General features: G+C 29.3%; 2 protein-coding genes across 3 annotated transcripts in view; one reads left to right on the top strand and one right to left on the bottom strand.

Moving 5' to 3' along the window:
* Positions 1-2371, bottom strand: part of LOC107443063 (tRNA-queuosine alpha-mannosyltransferase) — a 34228-nt gene extending 31857 nt beyond the window's left edge. Inside the window, exon 1 of the mRNA XM_016056808.3 lies at positions 2046-2371. Within this exon, the coding sequence (XP_015912294.2) occupies positions 2046-2236 (191 nt within the window). The 5' untranslated portion in view covers positions 2237-2371. The remainder of the gene's footprint in view (positions 1-2045) is intronic.
* Positions 2372-2435: 64 nt separating this feature from the next.
* The window catches only part of LOC107443061 (rogdi atypical leucine zipper), a 32670-nt gene continuing 14672 nt past the window's right edge, over positions 2436-20433 (top strand). The window contains exons 1-9 of one of the 2 annotated variants that reach the window (XM_016056806.3): positions 2439-2588; positions 5210-5281; positions 8534-8622; positions 8876-8948; positions 9036-9119; positions 11199-11309; positions 11376-11474; positions 11555-11686; positions 19709-19792. In XM_016056806.3, coding sequence (XP_015912292.1) covers positions 2556-2588; positions 5210-5281; positions 8534-8622; positions 8876-8948; positions 9036-9119; positions 11199-11309; positions 11376-11474; positions 11555-11686; positions 19709-19792 — 777 coding nt within the window. In that variant the 5' untranslated portion in view covers positions 2439-2555. Of the gene's footprint in view, positions 2589-5209; positions 5282-8533; positions 8623-8875; positions 8949-9035; positions 9120-11198; positions 11310-11375; positions 11475-11554; positions 11687-19708; positions 19793-20433 lie in introns of both variants that reach the window. The other variant, XM_043053238.2, reaches the window with a different exon arrangement.

The following is a 20433-nucleotide window of genomic DNA, read 5'->3' as shown; positions in this document are numbered from 1 at the left end:
TGTTCTAAAGATAATTTCAATCAAAATATAACTTTTAGTAAACATCTATTACCTACTTTGTTTAATGAAAGTCGAAAAACTTTAGAAATGTAAGGTATACAATTTTTTCATCATCTGAAAGAATGCAATTTTAAATGTCAGAATACAAAATTTAAGCGAAATCGGTTAAATAAATCCTGAGAAATAAAAAAAAACTCGTAATTTTGAACTTTGGTCCACTAACTCCTTAATCTTTTGTGTCTATTTTTCGTGACTTAAAATTCATAACTATAAAAGCAAAAGCCAATTTAAATTGTAGAGAAAAGATTGTTTTGTGTTGAATATGTGGTAAACAATAATGTATTAACTGTGTGAAAGGTTATTAGTTGCAGGTGTATGGCAATATGTAAAAAGCTTCTGCAGGGCGAAACAGAAATCTTGGTGGAAAGTTTGCTTTCAGCTCTGCAGAGAAACAAAAACATAGGTAGACAAATAGCAGCCACATATATTGTCAATTTTTTTTAAAATGTAAGTTGGTTTATAATCGCTTCTCGGACGCAAATTTAAAATTTGTAAGATCATCACAAATTTTAGCTATATTGTTTGAATTTTATATTTTAAGACGATGGGCTCACTCTTTTTCTCAAATGGAGAAATTAGCATTTTGCTGAACTTAGATGTTCACTTTAAAAGCATCTTCGAATAGAAAAAGGAATCATAATGAGAAATTTAAAAGTCTCCTTGTTATTATTTATACAATACATATTAACATCAAGTTCCCAGATTGAAATAGCCCTTTTCTAGTCTGTAAAATTATATACTATGTAACAATTTAAAAAAAAAATCGAATTTTAGAATTTAATAGCCATAAACATTTAGAAGTTCGTTCAAAATGGGGCATGATATCTTAAATTAGAATACGTGGATGCAAAACATGTACTTATACTTATAACATTTAAATGATTCAGAAGTCAATTGATGCATATTAAAAATAACATTTTCATAACAAAATGTTCTTTAAATTTTTGTTAAATATGCATGAAATTTCAAATTTTTATTATAGAATAATTTTTGCATTATGAGTTATGAGAGTAAGAAGCGCAGAAATTTTTTGAAATAAAGGTGACTGCTGCAACTATTTTTCTTAATTACAAGAGTAATTTCAAAGCTTACAGTGTGTGATAACCATACAGTACAAAATACATTGATAACGGAAAAAAAAAAATTCAATTTAAATTTACATCAAAATGAATCTGCACATTATGGTTTTAATATTAGTGATTTCAAATCCTTAGAAACACGCTTGAAAAAAAATGGTGTGAGAAAAAAATGTGAAGTATAAAATTCGTTTTAATTTAAATATTTTGAATTAATTTGTCTGAGTCCTTCTATCGGGGAAGACTTGACCACTTGTCTGGCAAAGTCTGGTGCCATCCTTGCTGAAAGGAAAGAAATACTACTGATTTTTCTGTTCTCATTTTGGAATAAAAAAATTTGCGAATGACTGGCTTGCTTCAGCTAGAATTTTAAATTGATAAAATAAAATAAATAATAACAAAAATTCTAAAATCACATAAGTTTAAAAGATAATTCGCTCTAGAAAGGATGTTTTTTCTTTTTGAAATAACACCATAATTTTTTAAAGAACATGATAAAAACATTTTACATTTTAATAAAATAAGACTGTGAGCAGCGATTTTGTTACAAATTCAGATATTTGGAACACTATGAAATTGGGGTGGGGGATAGATTCCATTTTAAAAATTAGATTTTTCGGCTACCAAAATTCATGACTTTCCAGGTGCGCAGATACCATGTATAATACAGCTCAAACGAAAATCTACTGATATTATTCAATGTACTTATACATTTAAAAGCTGAAATTCTAAAATTACGAGAAAGCTAAGTAAAATTTAGAAATAATTATCATTACATGCTCTGATAATGATTATTATATTAATGAGTTCGATGATTATTAAGCACAAATTTTTCTGATGATTAATATTTAAGAGAGGTAGGGAAAATGTTGACAGCTTTTGTAAACAAATAACTATAAAATTACTTACCGATAATCATGCTCTTTGGGTATTGTATTCGCTATATATAACGGGGATGAAATAGCTCTCCAGTGCCATTTTTTGGCAGTCATAGTAAATAGATCAGAAGTTAATGGAAATAAATCAACAATTAAGTCCATCAGTTGTTTGTGTGATCCACCATAAAATGCTTCGATTAAAAGAATATGTTTTTTACACATAGCTAAATTATTTATTTTGATTTCGCTTTTTTGGTTTTGATTATTTTGTAACGAATTATATATAAATATATTTTTTTCTTATTTATTTCAAATTACATACTCAGTGGGTTGAGAGACTATTTGGTACTAAATGTTACGCCAAAATATTTCAGCTTATAGCTTAAAAAGTATATGCTCTCTCTCTCTCAGTAACCGGAAAATACAGAAACTGGTAGTAGGCAACGTTACTTTTCAATCTGTTGTCGTTGTCCAACCATCAAACAAAATTAGTTTTGTTATAGTAAGTTTTGTTAATGAATTAATTTTACTGAAAGTTGTTATGGCTGAAATAGAAGATGAAGTAGTTACCCTTGTGAGTACAAATTGAAATGTTTATATATTAGATTTACTTAAACTTAAATATCTATAAATTATAATCTTTTTTTTATCACATAATCATCCTACCCTTAATAATTTGATTAAAATTTGTTATTTAATTTCTAAGTCAGTGTGCTTTATTATTTTATAAAGTAAAATTGATAAATTTTAAAATTTGATTTCTCTCTTGATTTTAAAAAACTTAGCTCTTCAAGAAATTATCAGCGAATAGGCTTCGTCACGTTATTATTGCATGCTCATTCCACATTAATTCTTGAATTTTATTATTCTGTTCAAATTTTATTTGACTATACTAAAATTCTATTTTCTAGTTTATTAATATGTGATTTATTAAATAAATCAAGTAATCTATTAAGAAAATTGTCAAAAACATAAGTAATACCTTTGTAATTTTATGTGATAAGCTAATTATGAGTCCTGAAAGTATGTATCTTTTACGTTAAAGTGTGCTGCAACATAATTTTAAATATGTATTTTTTATTTGTTGATCTTTCATTTACTCAGATTTTTGCATTTTAAAAGTTAAGCTACTCCAATAATTATATTAAATTCTCATAGTTTTTTTCATGTAGTATGTTTGTTTATTATTCCTGACTGACAACTTATATTTATTTTATTCCACATGCACTTCATCTTGTTTCAAGATTTATTTTCGAGTGGAACTTATTAAATTAATTATAATTATTAAATTATTATAAAAATATTTATTTGTTGCTTCAAGATCCTTTGAATTTAATCAGCCTAGCAGGAAAAACTGCTTGGGTTTATTCTAATTTTTTTTTTTTTTTTGCCTTGAAATAAGTATGTTTTTTCAAAAAATTTCTATGTATATTCTTAGTTTATTAAATTTAAAATATATTGTTAAAGAAAAAATTGATTGATTGTTATTCAAGGGAATAATAATAGAATAAGTTTTAAGAATGACTATTTTATACTTACTTTTCAGCTTTCTAGAAGTTAAATGAACTACACATTAATGAAATTAATCAAATATTTTTTACATAAAATAATGTGTTAAGCAGTCAGTTTCAAATTCTGAATATATATATATATATACAGGGGCCTGTCCAGGAAAAATTTGCTGCCGTTAAGCGTTACTTTCACAAATTTATTTTTAGGAAAAATGATAGTTTTACAAAATACTTTTAACATATTTTCAAAAAATATTTAAATATTTTCTAATTATACCATATATTTTTAACCCTATTTTACCATATTTATTTTTTAATGTAATTNATATTTTGAAAGTCCAAAACCGAAACTAACGGTAAGTCGAACTTCCGATATGTCGAAGTTTTTCTTCAGTCCTATCAGATTCGAGTTATCGCGGTTTCACTGTATATATATATATATGTATATATATATATACAGGGGCCTGTCCAGGGAAAATTTGCTGCCGTTAAGCATTACTTTCACAAATTTATTTTTAGGAAGAATGGTAGTTTTACAAAATACTTTTAACATATTTTCAAAAAATATTTAAATATTTTCTAATTTATCATATTTTTGTGTTGATATTTTAATCCTAATTTTTGAATTTCACAAATTATGTCTAAATTTTCACTCTCAAAAAACCCTAGACAGACCCCTGATATATATATATATATATANATATATATGAATGGTGTTCCCTGGAGGTAATTATTTTGAACAAATCATGCACAGTTTTAAAGAAAAGGTCTAATTTACAAATAAATTAATTTAATTTTAAAGAATAATTATTATGAATTTATTTCACTCGATCAGTGTTTCCCAAACTTAAAGACTTTTGTGTACCCTTTCTAAATTTTTCGTAATGCTGTGTGCCACTAATAAAAAAAATGAATGTATTTTTTACTTTGAAAAAATTGCATAAAAGTTAAAAATCACTACTGGCTGTTGACACCACTAATTATTAACTGTTAATTCTGTAAAAAAAAAGCCAATAGAAAAATACGTAATCGTAAATTTTGATGGCTAGCTTTGTTTTTAAGTAAACTTTTTTAATATTTTAGTTTGTTGCAAGATATTTCGCACAAGAACATGTACCCCCGCTAAACTGTTCCCGTACCATTGGTGGTACGCATACCGCACTCTAGGAAACATTGCACTAGATCAATCAGAACATGATTGAAATGTAGAAAAATTTTAGGCAAATTGTTTAGTTTTAGAAGCAAATATAGAGCATAAATTACATCATTAAAATTAATAATATTTTATCTATTTACGAAATAAATACCCTTAAGAGAAAGTAAAATTAATGTATCATATTTTACTTACATTGTTTTGTTTAATGTTCTTTAATGAAATTTATTAAAATGTTTGGTTAATTTTGAATAATGAATTATTAATTATCAGTTTTTTTAAATAAAAGACGGTCTTTTTATTTAAAAGCTACAATTAAAAATTTAATTTATTTAAAATGGAAACTTAATTTAATTTTTTGCGAAATTGCCAAAAAAGAACTTAGTCTGAAGGAACCATTTTTTTTTAATATTAATTTTAGATTTATAAAACCAGGGGTAGATTTTTTAGAAAAAGCCTATTACTGTAAGTGTCTCTGTACACATCCAATTCAACATTAATTTGACCTTTTAATAAATTGTTTCTTTAAAGCATCAAGAGTTTGATTGGCTATTGCAAGAAGAGGTTACTGTTATCTTGGAAGAAATACACGACATTATTTTGGTAAATTTCTTCTCTACTTTTTAATGGATAGTTCTGTGCAAATGTGTGTGTGTTTTTTTTTAAAGTTTAATGATATCACTGCTTTCACTATTTATGCATTAGTAAATATTGATTGTAAATATATAATAATATTTTGGTAAATTTTTATTCTACTATTTCAATGAATTTTGTAGTGTTGTGAATTTTTTAGTAATGTATCTTAATAATTAATGCTATGTTCATTTGTATTATTTATTCATTAATGAATATTTATTGATTATAACATTTGGGTTTATATAGAAAAATTTTGATGGTCAGTTTAGAGTGGATAAATAAAATAGTTAAATATTAATAAAATAAATGTCATTCCTGCTTTTTAGATGGGAGGCGAACTAGTACACAAGCTATGTACTAAAGAAGTTATTTAGTTTCGTAGTTACTCTAAAGGTGAAGCTCCTAGCTTCTTTACGACAATAATATTTTTCTTTTTTTAAATTTTAATTTTGTTACTTCACTCCGTTTCAAATTTAACTTGCAAAGGTGTCAAAATTTATTGACTTTTTTTTTTAACGTGTCGAAAAATTATGGCAATTATGTAGCTAGAAATAATCAAAAGAATACTGAGCAATTTTTTATCCTTTATATGAGCATTTACTTAAATGTATAAATAGAAATTGTAAACATTAGACAAGAAAAGAAAATGTTGATTTGTTTTCCTTCTTTTATAACCATTGAATGTAAAGGAAATCCAATTGAATGCTATCCAATTCAATGGTAATCTGACTCCAAAAAGCATTCAAATTATTTTACTTAGAATTTTTACATTAATGTTTTACTATATTTATGTGATGATCAAAAAAAAAACAAAATTAAATTTAGAAGAATTCCTGAAAAGGTATTGTTAAAACTTACTGGAAAGGGTATCTTAGTAATGAAGACAAGAAGATTTTTTTTTAACAAAATATATTTATTTTATTATTATTTAGTTTGATCTTACAAGCTACTTAAAATCTTTACACATTTTGATGATTTTAAATCAGGGTTTGAAAAAACCAGGGGATTTTTGAAAAAACCCAACCCGCCTGGATTTTATTGGAAAAAACCCTTGGAAAATTGGGTTTTATTTGAAAAAACCCGGGGAAAATTGGGCTTTTTCAATTAAGCTCTTGAACTTTAAAATTTTACTGTGAAAATATTTTTATTTATTGAATAGTGCTGTATAAGCTTAAAAATAGAAATAAATCCAAAAAGTGTATATAAAATATGTATAATAAAATTAAAATAAGTTTAAGTAATGCACTATCCCTAATGCATGTTTGAATCTTTGTTGTTAAATACATAACATTTCACAACTTTTAACTGAAGCACTATAAAATATAAATGCAACAGTAATATAAAAGGAACAAGTTTATTAATCTTTTTGTTTTCCCACACATCTATTTACTATATTTATTAAGCATATATGTATATATATATATGGGTGTGTATGGGATGTGTATATATATATATATATATATATATATATTACTTATTACAAATTTATAATCAATAAATATTTACAATCAGTAAAAACTAAAATTTTTGTTTGACTTTTATCTTTAATAAAATTAAACTGGATTAAATATTTAATGTTCTTCCATGTTTTTATAATTCGATTAATAGAAAGTGAAATTAAAATTATGTATAATTATAAAGAGTATCAGTTACTCGTCCCATTTTTCAAATACTTAACCTTAAAAAAAAGACTGCATTTTCAGATAAATTTTAACTTTTTAATTTCAAAAAACAAATTAATCTTAAAATTATAAAAAAGCATATATAAAAAGTTTTAGCTTATTTTTTTAAAATCGGAAAATAAAGCTTTAAATTTGTTTATTGTTGTTTTTTTTTGTTTGTTCTCAATTTTTTTTAAACATGATTAAAAGAAATGAAATAAATTATATTTGAATGAAATCTTAAAAATAATATTTAAAAAATCTTAAAAGTAATATTTTAATTTTTAATTGTTTTTTAATGATGATAAACTTTCTCCAGTAGTTAAAAATTGTCAGCAGATTTTAAGAATTAACTTTAAAAAAGATCCATTTTATTATTATCATACAGCAGATTCAAAGTGTCTACATTTCTCTCTTAGATGATGATACACATTTACCAGTTTTGTAGCTTTATCTATTCCTAATGTATTTCATGTAGTTTACTCCACACCAAACTGAAAGTTAAAAAGTCTTTCGATAGAGACAGAGGATGCTGGTGCTGAGTGTAAAGAAAAAAGAATTGGCAGAAATAGCTTGAATTTTTTTTTTCTTTTCCATAATTTTCCATTATTTTTTGATGGAAATTGTTGAATAACAGTGTCAAACATCATTGATTTTGGAAAGTATTCAGGATTGGAAATTTTGAATGCCATAACACCTGGCAGAAATTTTGGATGATGCTTAGAAAGACAGTTTTCAGCTAATTGCTCTTGTTCATCATTTAAAAATAGTCCCCTTGTTTTGGGATCCTGGATGAATATGCTAATAAATAAGGTGGCTGAACAGCCTGATGGAATATTTTTAGAAAATGTTTATTGGGTTCTATTTCATCACACGATAGTAAGTTAATTCATATTTCATCAGCTTCTGAATATGAAATGTTTTCTGATTGCAACTTTTTTAAAGCTTCAGAAACAATTGATAACTGTTTTTCATTGTTTTCAATTGATAGTTTATTGGTAAAGCCCAGCATAATTTAATATTTTTGACATATTATTATTGAATTCATTTTGATGTTCAAGAGCAATCTCTTGATATTTATGGTAATTATTGGCTAAAGTTTTTACGTGGTCACAATATGAACTCCACCTAGTATCATTGGGGCATCAAGCAGTTTTTTTTTTCATTTGCCCATCCATGCGCTTGATGCACATTTCTAAAATATTTGTTAACTTCCACGACGTGTCCAATGATTGTATTAGGAGATACTTCTTTTTCAACCAAATTTTAAAAAACCACTTAGAGAAAAAACCCACCAAGTGTGTTTTTTCAAGGTGGGCCCACCCAATAAAACCCGGATGGGTTTTTTCAAAGTGGGCCCACTTGGCAAAACCTGTTTTAAATTGACAGCTGGTTTTTAAAAATGAATCCGAAATTTATATTTTTAGTAGGCAACAACATGGGTAGAGATTTATTGTTAAAATAATCCTATTTATTCAAAACTATTATTTTTTATAGATATATTATAAATCTCAATTGTTTTATCAGTTCTTATGTGTGAGTTTTATTATTTTTTTAGGAATGTGCTAGAAGGTTTCCTGATTCTGATGAATTATATGGTGTTGAATCCCTAGTAAAGAGCGAAAAGTTTCTTTTGACTAACACGAGGTACTTTCTCATTTATATAATTTGTGAAAACTTATTATATTAATTTTTTTATAAATATTAATAATCATTGTTTCAGAAAATTTTTTAAACGTGACATTTTTTTCTGTTTATATGTTTCATCTAAGTTTTTAGCAATGTTTGCCAAACTAACGTTTAAATTAAATTATGTATTTTTTAAAACTTTTTATGTTGCTTTATATTTGTATTGATAGTTATCTGCCGTAGAAAGTGTATTGTTTTTATTTATTTTTAGCTCAACTGGTGGATCCACAACTGATACTATTCAAGCAATAGTTACTTTATCTGGTGACAATATTAGTTACGCAGTATGTTGTTATTTAGTACATTTCTAATGGGGTTGAAATTGTTTTTTTTTAAAAAAAGCCACTCAATGTTTTTTTTGTTTGTTTTAGGATGTTTTATTAAAGCTCCACAAACATTCTGTTCCTTCTCATCGCACTATTGTTCAAAATGACTGCCAGTGGAAACTACAACAAGTAATTTTTCCTTTTATAGTTTTCCTTTAGTATTGTCTCGTAAGTGCCCCACAGAGGAGGTCATTTATATCTCATTGGGGCTTTTAAATTAAACGTTATTAATTTTCTAGTTTAAAAATGCTTGTTTTGTGACTATACACAGTCCATTCGCATTAATTTTTACTTTCGACGTCTATTTGAAATAACAAATCGCGGCATTAGAACATTGCAGAGGACAGGGTGCATAGCATTTTTAAAAAGTGCTTAAAGGTTTTTTTTTTAAAAATTACGCCCGCCATCGTCTTCTCAGACATAAGGCGTCTTGCAGTCCAATACAATACTGAAGTAGCTCCAGAAGGTGAGAGGGCACAAAAGTCATCAGAGGAACGAATGTCAAGAAGAGAGGGGCAATCTAATAAATGCTCCCCAGTCATTGGCGAAGTGTTACAGAGCACACAAAGAGATGAATTGACCAAGTTAATTTTAAATAAATGGGCCTGTAAGTAGTCATGTCCGGTAATTAATCTAAGGCAAGCAACTCCCTCAGCTCTGGGAAGGAGGGAAAGGTGAGAGCGCTGCTGGTCATCAAGAAGGCTAGCCCAGGATTTTCCATCAGCTAAGTCCCTAAGAGCAGATATTGTTCTGTGCCTGAATTTGCTCTTAAGAAGCCGCCTTGCATTTCTAAGGGGAACTGGATGAGAAGATGGATGCAGTGCTGAAGCCTCTCTAGCCAACATGTCAGCCCGTTCATTTCCGTAAATGCCACAGTGGCCAGGGATCCACTGGAGGACTACCTCTCTTCCAGAACGAAGAAGAGAGTCAATGCGTTGCTTACACTTAAATTCGAGTTCAGAGGGATATAAATTATATTCAGAAATGGTCTGAATAGCAGCCTGAGAATCGACAAAGATAACAATGTTTTGTTCAGATGGTTCACCAATAGCTGTAATAGCCGTAAGGATTGCAAACACTTCTCCATCAAAATTATCTGCCCAAGTGTCAAGAAAAGTGCTTAAAGGTGCTTAGTTTTAATTTACGTTTTTTAAATGGCCTTAAAGGTGCTTTTGGGGGGTTGTAAAAAGTACTTAATTTTCTGTCTTTTATAGTTATGACCTATTCAGAGTGTGAGTTCGAAGACAGTGATTGTAAATATTTTTCTTAAACACCTTAGAACAATCGAGCTAAGAGTTATGTTATCACAGTGTATTTTTAAAAATAAAACTTGGGTGCAATGCAAGGAAACTGGAGATAAGTGGATGTCACATATTTCACCACCAATGGGTCAAGCAAGAAACTGCATGCTGACAAAAATACTTTGCCTTTTCGAATTTAGGATAGAACATATATTAATTTTCAGCAAAAAAGTTTATTTTTTTGGCCAGAAATTCAAAGAAGAGGTTAAATTTATTTTAATTAACTGTTTCCCTTACAAATTTTTTGTAAGAAATGCAGGAAATCAGCATATTTTTTTATTTCATTAATAAATACAAGGAACTAAAACAAAACATAATACACAAGTTATAAGCTGAAATTTTAATTTTTTTTTTTATGTATAAGAAACATTTAATTTACTGTCCCTAGTTATCTCGGGCAAATGAAAAAAGTGAAATATTAGTCTTTTTATGATAGTTTTTAAAACAAGGGACAACACACCTGTGAAGTGATACACCATTTATTTTATTTACTTTACTCTTTTTTTTTCTCTATGTGAATTCTGCAACCATCGTATATACAATCGCACAAGACACGTGTGCAGTCCCACAATTAAACAGCAAAACTTGGCAAACTTCGAATCACTGCAGATTACTTTTTTATTTATTTATTTTTTCTTCCAGCCAAACACAAACGTTATCAAACAAAACATACTGACAAGGTCCGAATTTTCTCGGCATAATAAATATTTGCAATGTATACATAACCGAGTTAACTCTGGAAAATCAGGGAAGCGGTTAATTGCATTTCAAATAGTGCTTTTATGTATCTATGCAGTTTTTTTTATGAAAATACTAGAATTAGTTTGAACTTAAACAAGTTATGTATGTTTTTCAAATTTAAAATCAAGAGCATTCAAAGTTGGTTCATTTGTTAAATGCATTGTAGATTCAAGATGCAGGAAATCACTTGGCTCTTGCTCTTCAAATATTTTCATCCCTCCCTGCAGCTAACATGGATGGAAAGCTTGAGTTTCAATCTGCAGAGGAAGTTATACACGTGAGTATGAATCTATGTGTTTAACAGTGCATTTGTAGTTTTAACTTATCAGTTTTCTATGAATAGGTTGTAAACAATCTGATGGGATGCCTTCAAAGGGGTAGATCCTGTTTATTGATACCCAAGAAACGGACCATAAATGAGCTGCAGAAAAGTCGAAATGTGGTAGGAATTGTCTCTTCTTGCCCTTTTTTACAACGCAGCAGTGAACATCCATTTTTTAAAAAAGTGATCTTTATTTCTAGAAATCTTTGCAACCACCGCTGCCGCCAGATCTTGCAATAAGTTTTTATGTCCAGTCCCACAAACTAGTGTTTGCTGTTTACCACATTCTCTCAAAGGAAGCTCAGGGACCACCCAAATTCGATGTATTTCAGGTTCGTTTTGGCCATATATTTATTTAAAATCATCTGAGATAATCAACAATTATACTTTTTTTTGGGATTTTGTTTTTTAAATCTAAATATAATTTTATTTACAATGTGTGTTTTCTCATTAAATTACATATATAGATATTTCAGGCAACAAAAAAAAAAAAACTGTGAACAGTAATGAGTTAAATTAACTGTAGTAGATATTAATCACAATGGCAGGGTTGCTACTCCACAGGGAAAACCTGAAAANGTTTTCTCATTAAATTACATATACAGATATTTCAGGCAACAAAAAAAAAAAAAAAAACTGTGAACAGTAATGAGTTAAATTAACTGTAGTAGATATTAATCACATTGGCAGGGTTGCTACTCCACAGGGAAAACCTGAAAAATACATGCATTTAAAAAATACAGAAAATTTTGTTTCTTATTTTTGTCTTTTAAAAAAATGGTGACCACTCAAAGTGTAATCTATTAAATATTTAACCATGATATTTCAGCTATACTTAACTATTTCATTTACTATAGCGTTATTTTAGTATGTTCAGCTGTTTTTCCAGCAATTTAAACTAATAAATATAGTTAGCCCAAATATAGCTCACGCAAGAGCGCAGTAATTGTTGTTTCCTCTTAATATATTATAAACAATACGTATAGGGAAAACGCAGGGAATTTTTTCCCCCAGATTTGAGTGACAACCCTCATTGGTTCTAGTTGACATTTCATTCTTTTGTAAATCAGAGTTAGCATTTCATCCAGTATTTCTTCTAGGACACTGGACGTAATGCTTAGATTATACACTATTAGTTTTATTAGAATTTTTAACAAAAATTTAATATAGTCAGGCATGTGATTCTTCTGCTAATTTGCGAAATTCTGCGAATCTCAAGACCGTTAAATCGCAAACTTTCACAAATCAATAATTTGTATTTCAACTAAATTTTCTTAGAGTTCTGCTAATCTAAAATTTAAATTCTGTTACATCGTATGAAGTATTTTTAAAAATTGCTTAAAGGTGCTTATTTTTTATTTTCGCTTTTTAAAAGCCCTTAAAGATGCTATTTTTATTGGGTGTTTTTAAAAAGTGCTCAATTTTCCCTTTACGAAAAGGAAATTTTTTTTCTTTACCATGTCTATTTTTGTCACGTATTATGCAAAAGAGTAGTTTTCGCATTGTTCTATTCAACGTTTTCACAATTCATTCAAACACGATACATTTCGGGGTACTGTCAATCCGTAATGTATGAAAGTGCAATCATTTTACATATTTGATGAAATGCTTGCAGGTCCACTTGTACGTATACTGAGCTGGGTTCTGTGAGATTATTGCACTGTCATGTGCAACTCTGCTGCATTTTGCTACATATTCTCAATTTCCGGCATCATCTTCCACCCTCTGAAATGGAACTGAAAAATCTCTAGATCATTTTATAATGGTTAATATAATCAAGTAAAGAGTTCTTTGTCAGAAACTAATTATTTTATCCTGATCATGAAAAGTCTTTGAAAACTATTTTGCATTTAAAATGTTTTTAGTGCTTAAAGATATTCTTTTAGGGCTTAAAAAGTACTTAAAAGGTGCTTATTTTTTGTTGAAAGATTTGGCTATGTACCCTTTATTAGACTCAAATGTAGAAGTTAAGACAGAACACAAGTTGTATTTATTAAACATGATGTATGACAGAATGGAATTTTTTTTTGAAGTATCGAACTGTCAGTGCATGTTTATGCAAACCTACAATTCTTGGTTCTCAGCATCCTCCACACCCTGGTTTATCTGCATGGGAATGACTACTTTTAGAGAACGCAACAAGATCTTGTCCCCGCTTCTCAAATTGACAGTTCTCACAACTCTCTCTTGCCTTGAGAACAAGAGTTTTTTTTCCCACATTAGGTGAGAATGAATTCTTTTGCCCATCTACTTCAAAACGAATTTAGTGGTACTTGCTTCACCTTATTGTTGGTCGGATATTAATTTAATTAATCTACTGGATTTTGCCANTCTTGCCTTGAGAACAAGAGTTTTTTTTTCCCACATTAGGTGAGAATGAAGCTCTTTTTGGAGAAGTACTACCGCTGTTTCTTTTATCTTAGGTAACTTTCTTGTGTTTCTAACTTTGTGTTAGTTTTTACAAATATTCTTTTGCCCATCTACTTCAAAACGAATTTAGTGGTACTTGCTTCACCTTATTGTTGGTCGGATATTAATTTAATTAATCTACTGGATTTTGCCAGTTTCTCCTGATCTATTGGTGTAATTAAAATTCTCCTGGTTTTTGTACATTTTAGAAAATTCCCTAAAATTGAGTAAGTTTCCTAAAAAAATTCCCTATTGAAATAGAATTTTTGTACAGCTTATTGCTTGCTTGCTAAAATATTTAAATAAGTATTGCTAATACATAATGAAGTGAACCTCATTTATAGAAGGCAGTTCAAAAATTTTTTTTAGTCTAAAATGTTCAATTTATTTTTATTTAGTACTCTGTTATTAAATTAATTAAAAGCATCTTTTAACTATCTTTGAGGAATTAAATGCCAATAATATTCGAAATTATGCGTAAACATAATACATAAAGTTTCAAGCATGTTTAACGTCAATCATAACTGGAAAATATTGAAGTTTTTTTATTTTGATGGCTATAAAAATCCCTAAAATTCCCTACGTGTAAAATATTTAGTATATTATGCAAAAATTATCATTTCGTAAAATCTACTGGATTTTTTTCCTGTCCTTGTTGGTAGCTATGCAGTTAGAACAGTCTTAATATTCAAAGAGCTCCTTACTCGTTGCATTAAAGGCATTATCAGAATATATAGCTTGAGGGATTCCTCCTCGCCATGGGCGGATCGTGAATTTGTGGGGCCCTGGGCTGAAACTACTTTGGGGCCCTAATAGCCATTTTATCAAAAAACTGTTTTCTATAGTGATGTAGTTAAGTATATAGAAAAAAATAGGACAATAAAATAGTTTTATCTATTTTTATTTGTCTATACAAACAGCAACTGTACAACATTATTGCAAAAGAAATTGACAGGTTATGCGTAGTTATCTATATTATATAAAACGCTAATACGTATGTATCAATAAAACCGATGATATTTCTTTTCTCGCGTTGGCAACAGTTTTCATTTTTAATTGACAGGTTTCGGCGCGCAAGAGCACGTAATGAGCATCATATGGCTGATCTATATTATATAAATATAAAACGCTAATACGTTTTAACTGATAGGCTTCGACGCGCAAGAGCACGTAGTGAGCATATCATATGTCTAATCGGGTGAATTCTCACCGAATTATCAAAACAATTCTCACAAAATTATCTTCATCGAAGCCGATGCTTTACATCCGGCTTTCAGTCCTATTTCATATTGTTTTACAACACATGGTTTTAGCCCTCTGGTGGGAAAGACTTTAAAACAAAGCTTTCAAAAGTTACTTTTCTCAACAACTGAAATTTAGAATAGTGTGATTAAGAAAAATATGTGAACTGTTTGCAATTTCAAATTAATATTGAAATGCACAGGTTTAGAATTTTCTAGAGTTAAAGTTTTCGGAACTTCAGTGTTCAAAAAAGTATACAAAAAAGTATACAAAAGCTAGACGTTAAGAACGTATCCAATGCGCGAGCAAAGCTAGCATCGGATTCCGAAATGAACTGCAAAAGCAGTTCCGGAGTTTGGCGAGCGCCAGCGAGCAGGGGGCGAAGCCTCCTAGTGTTATATAAATTATAAAGCAACCTTTCTGCCTTTTTGTGCTGCAAATTCCTTTATTTGTTCATCACATTGTAAGTCCTTCGTTAAATCACAATTTATGGAAAGAACTGATAAATGATTTAGTCGATGGTTCGACATTGTTGTCCTATATTTGTTTTCTATATATGACATCCTGGGGAAAGAGCGCTCAGCTTCACAGCTAGTGATTGGCAAAGTTAAGAAAATCTTTAAGATAGTGTAGCAATTTGGGAAAACATCAGCAAATATCTTTTCATAAATTAGCATAAAAATTTCACTGCAATAGGTGTAAGACTCTGGCTTAGATTGAAGTAAATAAGATTTTAACTGAATGCACTCATTCACTAAATGCTCGTCTGCGTCATCTGGATAATAATCAACAATATTACGTACACTTTCCAGATCTATGTTTTCCATAGTTTTGTCTTGCAAATTCATTAAAAATTTGAATTTCTTGCTATACATCTCATAGACTTGGCTCCTTTTGTTTAAATCCATAATCAGCTTATCCAAGGCAACGTTAAGCGTGTCTCTTTTAAATTTTTCTGCGCTGTAGACTGAGAATTTATCTAGACTTATCTGAAAATTTTGGAGTAATGCGTCTCTTGTTCTATTCCCACACTAGTACTTAATTTTTTAGCTTTCGATCTGATTAGTGCCATATGTTGTTCGCGAAGTCTTTTAATGATACAATTAACTAGTTGCCTTCACAAATAATTTGTTGCCTTCACGTGTCAACCACACTAACATTGATTTCTTATGTTCATTAGAATTTTCATTATTTTCTAAACAAGTTCCTATGTGTTTCCAATCAGAAAATCCGGTTGTGTATTGAGAAGGAATTTTAGAAAAAAATTTGCAAGTCAAACAAAGAACAGTACCAACCGTGGTTGAATAACATAACCAAGATCTTTCCAGTGATTGACCATTTTTCCTTTTCTTAATGAAATACCTATTTGAAAATTTTCTGTTTTGTTCTTTGTATTTCTTTATTGAAGCTGAATATATATTTTTCGGATCTTTATTTTGAAAGTCAGTCATTTCATGTGAGAGTATGTCATTAATAAAATCATTATTTAGCAATTCTGACCACAAGCCCACGTCAACATATTTCTCAAACTTAATATTCTCTAAATTTCTTTCCGCCTCGGTATTACCGTCCTCTTGCTGAACACCAATATAGTTTTCAGTGGGATCAGGGGGTTTCTGGTAGTCAAGACAGTTATTAGTAAACTAAACAAGTTTGTCACTTTGACGACGAGAACAGAAGTGTGGGAAAAAAACAAAATTGCATCGGGCGTTAAGCGGCGCTGCGGGAAGTCCCCCATAATAGACGCGAAAAAATACACTGACCAAAAACAAGCGACGGGTAATTCCCCGTTCCGTTTTATAGACGCGCACATGCATGGGTTGATTGATCTTAGGGTTGCCAACCTTATAATAAATTTTTTTTTTAATATTAGATATTTTTTTAATTCAAAATATCACCTTTTGTTTTCAGTGGGGACTGGGGCCCTTTTGTATCCACGGGGCCCTGGGCTGCAGCCCAAAGCGCCCATAAGTAGATCCGCCCCTGCTCCTCACCCAATGAATCTTTACCGGGACTTAATAAATTTGCCAGGTGACAAATCGGAAATAACCTGCTACTAAGTTGCTTTTAAAAAAAAATTGAGAAAATTTTTTTGATAATTTCTTTTTGCAATCATATGTCTGTAAAGCAGCAAAAAGTAAAGATTTTTCAAAGCCAAGATTTATACAGCATTTAAAAATCCATATTATTTAAGAGTCCAATAGAGTATTCATTCTTTACTGTATTTGTTTATGAAAATTTTTATGCTACTCACAATTGTGGATGTACTTTTTGGTGTTAATATGTTATTTATTAATTTAGCGGAATTAATGGTGGTGATTTCGTATGCCTGTTAAGGCAGAGGGGTGCAATTGTTCTCAGGGGTCTGTCTAGGTTTTTCTGAAAGGTACCTATTTTGTGAAAATTTAGACATAATTTGTGAAAAATTAAAAATTATATTAAAAAATCAATAGAAAAACATGGTAAAAATATTGATTTATTGTTTCTTAAGGGATACAAAAGTAAAATTTTAAGAAAAAGCATTTTGTGAAACTACCGTTTTTCCTAAAGTTGAATTTGTGAAACTACCGTTTTACCTAAAATTGAATTTGTGAAGGTACCGCTAAACGGTAGTAAATTCGACCTGGACAGACCCCTGGTTCTTGTTTTCTAGTGGTACCATCTATGGCCAAGAATTCAACTTCTGCCACTCCCGTTTTTAGGGCAGACTCATTCATACATCCATTCATTCATCCACAGATCATAATTTTGACCTGAATCAGAGAACGATCAATCTCCAATTCAGTACCCCCAGAGGTATTGACTTGTTTTGGGATAATAATATTGGAATAAGAAAAAAAATTACCTATTCAATTTTAAAAAATTTCACTATTTTTTCCGGAAAGTTTTTTTTTCTTATGTAGTTCACTCTTTTGTTACTTTAAATTGGTAACATGTATATTTGTTATTACTAAAAGTATCTTGCAGAAAGATATTAATACTAGTCAGATTTTTCGCAAAAAGCCCGAAAAAATTCTGCCCCAGGACACATTGTGGACTTAACAATTATGCTGTTTTCATTTAGCTAGATTTCCATTTTTTTTTTTTTGCATAATAAATGTAGCATAACCATCCATTATAAAAAGATTAAAAATCTAGCTAAATGATTGGTAGTTCTTAGTTTAGAAAAACACTAAAACCGGACAAACTTTTCCCAAATCACTCAAATACTTTGGTATCTTTGCATAAAGAAATACCATTGGTTCCAGCCAATTGTATTCAAATAAGCAGGTTATTTTTTTATGAGGGGAATTCATCTTAAATGCTATGTTTTTATAAATTTTTCTTTGAAATGGCATTCAATATACATCATATTATGTTTTGAGGGGGAATAAGTCATTTTAATGAAGAATAAACAGTTATAATTAGATTTGTTAGTATTAGTATCATAAAATACAAATGACATTTTAATTTATAAAAAAAAAAATCCATGATAATGAAAAGTATACACGATTTATATGAATATAACACAATTTATTTCCTGTCAAAGAAATCTATAACTGAAGGCTGTTTTAAAACACATTTAACTGACTTAGTTTTCCACTTTCTGAAAATTGGGCAAATGAAGGGTTAGAGGTTAAAAGCCCTTTGGTCACTTAATAGCTGCTAACAAAATTTGATAGCAAACTTTAATTTTTGCAGATGAAAAGCAACTCTGAGGACCACTCGGTATCGATTGTAAACAATTACAGGCAAAATCAAAATGTGCCAAGAGTCGGAGGAACGCATGGTGTAAAAGCATTGAGCTTGTGTTGTTTAGAGCACCTTTTAAGTTGCATATGAAAACTCAATTTGTTGTAAGAGAGTGTTCCTTAACCCAACTCTTAGGGTTATTCCACATCAAAGATATTACTCCACAGTTTTTACAGTGCTAAATAAGTTTTACTTTTAAGTGCTAAATATACAGTCCAATATAAAAAAAAATTGTGGCTGTTAAAAAGAAATTCCTTTTTATCTTTGTAGTGTATCTACCACTCCAAAACTATAATTCCAATTCACTAGTATGTATGAAATATTATTTCAATTCTATGGTGGAGTATCTTTTCATAGATGAAAGTTGACATTGTCGTTTTTTGTGTTGACATTATTTTTTTATGTGATTAAAGGAGGACTGGATTGATTGAAATAATTGAAGTAGCCATTTCTGGAAAGATGATTTTATAGAAAAGCATTTGGTTCCGTTTTGTTTTATTCATATAAGTAGGTTATTCAATTCAGTGGAAAGGACTGTGTATAAAATGATTATTAAATTTTTTCTTTTATTGTGTGCTACATGATATTAACACTAAAAAACTTTGATGTTTAAATTTGTAAAAGTAATAACTGAATATTTATGAATGTAATTTTTAAAAAGTATGGCTCTCGTTCTTAAGACTCCCTAGACAGTTTGGTGAGTCTTGAGATCTTTAATATTTATTTAATTTGTTTGATTTGCACCATTTGATTGATTTTGCTAGAAAGAGGATATGTCAGATGTTTATGTTCAAAGTATAGCTATTTCTGGTATTTGAGTAAAAACCAATGAATTATGGTTTCTTTGGCTTTATGTGTGTTTCCATCTGATTTTACAGCAGCTCTATATTTAATTTGTTTTGTTTAGAAAAAAAGAAGTTTGTCATCTCTTTGCTTCAAAATTATTATTTTTTTTCTTCTTTCTTGTGCAGGCAGAATCCTCTGTCCCATGGTTAAGTGAAGTACTAGTCCTCTTTACTGTCTCATTACAGCTGTGTCAGCAACTAAAAAATAAGGTAAACAAATGCATCATTTTTGTTTAAACAGAAGAAAATTATTAAAAAGGATATTTATTGTTATTCAGGCTTTGCATTTTACAGAATTTATGTCATTTTGCATTTAATACTAAGTATGACAATGTGTATTTGATACAGATCAATACAGGGTATCTGCGCACCTAGAAAATCAAGGAAAGTCACGGATTTAGGTTGCCGATAAATCGAATTTCTAAAATGGAATTTACTCCCCTCCCCCCATTTAATGGTGTTCCGAATATCTGAATTTGTAACCAAATCCTCACTCACGGTCATATTCTATTAAAATATAAAATGTTTTATCATGTTCTTTGAAAATTATGGTTTTGTTTTAAAAAATGAAAGAAAAAACATCATTTCTAGAGCGAATTATCTTTTAGACTATTGTGATTTCAGAATTTTTGTTATAATTAGTTTTATTTTTCTTATCAATTTCAAATTCTAGCTGAAGCAAGCCGGCAAACAAGAAAAATATCTTTGGAATATAATTCTGCAGAGAAGAAGAAAAAAAAAATTTTTGCTTTTGTATTTTTTTCAGCTATTTTATTGCTTCTGCTCTTTCTTTAGTCTGTTTTTTAAGTTTAAAATCTATAAATATAAAGATGCAGAGTATAACAGTTTTG

The sequence above is a fragment of the Parasteatoda tepidariorum genome, chromosome 2 (assembly GCF_043381705.1).
Source record: "Parasteatoda tepidariorum isolate YZ-2023 chromosome 2, CAS_Ptep_4.0, whole genome shotgun sequence".
Taxonomy (NCBI): domain Eukaryota; kingdom Metazoa; phylum Arthropoda; class Arachnida; order Araneae; family Theridiidae; genus Parasteatoda; species Parasteatoda tepidariorum.
This window is presented reverse-complemented; position numbering and strand designations above follow the sequence as displayed.